Source organism: Austrofundulus limnaeus, unplaced genomic scaffold, assembly GCF_001266775.1.
Source record: "Austrofundulus limnaeus strain Quisiro unplaced genomic scaffold, Austrofundulus_limnaeus-1.0 Scaffold37, whole genome shotgun sequence".
Taxonomy (NCBI): Eukaryota; Metazoa; Chordata; class Actinopteri; order Cyprinodontiformes; family Rivulidae; genus Austrofundulus; species Austrofundulus limnaeus.
Window position 1 is genome coordinate 922036 of NW_013952439.1, and position 3568 is coordinate 925603.

Here is a 3568-nt window from a genome sequence, read left to right on the forward strand (position 1 = left end):
ACACACACACACACACACACACACACACACACACACACACACACACACACGCGAACACAACCTTGTATTTCTCTCCTTATTAGGACCGTTCATTGACTTCCATTCATTTCTGGAGCCTAACCCTTAACCCAAAAACAGAGTTCTAACATATTAGAACCAGTCTTTGGTCCCCAAAAGCACAACTGGTTCTGACAAGGTTAGGTGTTTATACCAGAAACTGTCATAAAAAGGTAACATAAACCAGGTCACACACTCTCCTGTTTTAATCTCCCGACACGTTGCTCTTCCTGTACCCTGTTTTCTCACACATTTTTCGTGCGTGGGGGCGTTATATTTAAGGTTCGGCCCCTCCTGGTGGTCAGTACATTATCTTATCTCAATTTGATCACGCTAAAGACGGCACACACATGCAAATGGCTTCAACTCTGCATCCATCCACCAAGAAATAAGCTAGTTTGTTGGATTTTTTTTCCTTTAAGTGCAACAAAATAGACTTACATGAGGTTATAATAAATACTGTGGATATTTTGTGTTTTATCTTTGTACGTATTTTCATATAGAGAGGGTTAATCTGTGAGGAGGCAGCAGGAGGTGAGCGGCGTTTACTCCGGTAATGTTGCTGATCCGTTTAACTTTTGAAAACACACCCTTAACACCCCGTTAATTTATCATGCAGTATAAATAAGACGTCACCTCAAAATTACAGAAAAGAATTCGTCCGATTGCCCACAGACAGAAACAATGACAGCTTTACCCCTCTTTTATCACATCTTGTCCCACAATTTTATACCCATTTAGAAAAACCAAAGAAAATATATTTTAAAGGGGGTGTAAACTAGTCATAAAAGGTGGGAATGCTGTGATTTGTTTTCTGTGTGTGCAGTGCTGCAGGGAATGAAGAGAGTTGCTTTTCGTGGTGTAGGGGACGGTAGTGGGGGCGTGGGGGGGGGGGGCAACCTAGATGTCGCTGTTGATCCTCAGCTTGAACGACACCCTCCCGGCAAACTTGTCTCTTTCATTTCCGGCTGGAAAGCCGGTGGCGTGGACCTTGCACTCGATGTTGACGTCTTCGTTTACGGTGATGTTTAGGAACTTGACAGCGACCAAAGGCTGAGAGTAGTTCACCTGCAGGAACAAAGGACCAACTTTAAATCAAAGAATCCAAAACAACAATCAGTAATGGACCATTTCTCATTAGTGCCGATGTCGGCACTTTTTTTGAAGTCTCACCTGAGCTTTCTTGCCATAGTAAGGGTAGTACATCAGATTAAATGTGCCGTTTGGAGGGAAGTAAACCATCTCTCCAATTTTATCCGAGTCGTCTTTCTGAGGAGAAAACAGCTTCTTCAGTGATAACGCTCTTCTTTTATCTGAGCTATATTTGCTAACCCACAGTCTACTTATGGTTAATACAAAAAWACTTCCTGAAACTACACGTATGTACAACATAACAACATTCTGAACCACTTCTAACCTTAAATGTCCACTAAACTCTAAGAAATACAAGAGCCGTCCTGCTCTTACCCATTGATCTTTGCCAACTTTGTATTTCTGAGGTAAAAAAAATGATAGGAAATGATGGAGAAAAGACACAGTTTGTGTGTAGAGTAGAATGGATCGCAAATGGTTGAAACACAAACACAAAAGGAATGAAAAACCTTACCTTTTCTGTGGAAAAAGGTTTTGAACAGTAAATATCTTACCTGTTGTAGATAACTCTTTGAACAACCTGAGTTTAGAGTCTGAGTGAAGCCATGAACAAAGTGGACTGACGACATCTTAAAACTGTTCAAACTTCTAAAAAAATGTACATCTCCTACTCACATAGCAGAATGTGTCTGGCTCAGTTCTGGCCCACACAATACACTGACACTAATCACTGTACATGTTTAAAAGAATTATAAAGGCTAGATTGATAAAAAAATGAAACAATATAATCTGTATCCATATAACGTGTTGTTCTAGAAAGATTTGATGTTTTTGTTTTGTTTTGTTAACTGAAGATCATTATTGTTTGAAGTTTTACTTGAGGAAAAAGGGGCAGATGTAATAAGATTTTTTCGTCTCTTTGCCACCATTCATTTCATTTTATTTGTATTTTCTTTTTTATTATACATAGAGTTACTTTTGTTTTTTTTTTTAAAGAAAAGAATAAAGTTTGAAATAAAAAAAATAAAATAAAAACATTCGGTCCACATACCGCAAAGAATGACAGCCCTTTGGTGGCCAAGATGTGGTTTGCCAGAGGTGGTCCGTGCATGGGCCAGCACCATATAAACCAAACCACAACTGGCCCGGTTGTGGCATGGCATCTTAAAAACTGTGCCATCATTGCCAGACCTGGCCCACACCTGTCTGCTATGTGCAGACATGGATATATACTGTATTTTAGAGGGGCCACTATACTGCATATTTTGATGCTTTTCCTGCTCCAACACACCTGATTCAGAGATTGAATCACCTCTTCAAGTTCTGCAGAAGTCTGTTAATCWTCCATTATTTCAAACCTGGTGAGTTGGAGGACATAAACCTCCAAATCAGGATATCATGATCTTAGTGTGCTTTGATTGGTGGAGAAAGATCTTCATTTAGTGTTAGTGGACTTGACATTACTGGAACTGAATTTAGAGGAAGTAAAGCTGAAGAGGTTAGCTCTGCTTTTAGCTGTTAGCTGATTGGCCCACCACTGGCAGCAGCTATACCTGCCTTCTGATGCAGCCTGGGCACTTCCGTTGGGAATTTTATATTTTCATCAGGATAAACATGTAATTCGACACCGGCAGCTTTGTAAATGTTTGATGTTTACACAGCAGGTACACAACGCAGGACCCAGAACAAAAGCAGCCTCAATTTTGTTTTGGGCCTGATGGGACTAGCTCCTGAGTCTGGGCAAGATTAAACTGTTTCTCCAAACTAAAGTTGCTCAAAGACGCATCTGCAACAGGTAAGATGATAACTGTTCACAACTTTTCCACGAAAGCGTACCCCAAAACTAACAGAACTATCTCTTTAAGGGGAAATGGAGGAGAACAATAGGTGGAACATTGTAGTTGATGGAGGTACAATAGCTAGCTGACTGGTAGCAGGCCAAGCTGTCAAAGTGAGTGTTCTTTGTGAAGGACACAAAGAGATTACCTTCGCTCCGCAGGTGATAAATGGAGCCTGTCCAGGTTTTCCTGGCGTTAACCCAATCACCTGGTGAAGAAGAAAAAACGTTCACTTAAAAAAAAAAAGCAAAACAAAAATCTTTTACACCGCCACTGTGTTTACCAGATGAACGCGATAATCTGCAGCTGTACACTTAAAGGGGCAATATCATGTAAAATCTACTTTTTTTTAGTTTTATATCATGTTMTAATGTTATACTCTCATAAAAAACATGCCTAAAGCCTTGCTTTGACTCCTTCATGCATGTTTGAGAAATCCTGCAGTGTTTTTAGGAAGCCATGCTGAGGAGCAAAACGACAGGTGGGGACCAGAAACACCTCTGGGTTATGTCTTTAAGCCAAACTTCCTCATGGCAGAGCACCCCCCCCCCCCACACACACACACACTCACACACATATCC

The 3568-nt window shown here is 40.6% G+C and overlaps 1 protein-coding gene across 2 annotated transcripts in view; it reads right to left on the reverse strand.

The window, feature by feature from the left end:
- Positions 1 to 6: 6 nt before the first annotated feature.
- Positions 7 to 3568, reverse strand: part of atp1b2b (ATPase Na+/K+ transporting subunit beta 2b) — a 9285-nt gene continuing 5723 nt past the window's right edge. The window contains exons 6-9 of one of the 2 annotated variants that reach the window (XM_014006702.1): positions 3136 to 3195; positions 1525 to 1551; positions 1231 to 1326; positions 7 to 1125 (exon numbers count right to left, since the gene is read on the reverse strand). In XM_014006702.1, coding sequence (XP_013862156.1) covers positions 958 to 1125; positions 1231 to 1326; positions 1525 to 1551; positions 3136 to 3195 — 351 coding nt within the window. In that variant the 3' untranslated portion in view covers positions 7 to 957. The remainder of the gene's footprint in view (positions 1126 to 1230; positions 1327 to 1524; positions 1552 to 3135; positions 3196 to 3568) is intronic. The other variant, XM_014006703.1, reaches the window with a different exon arrangement.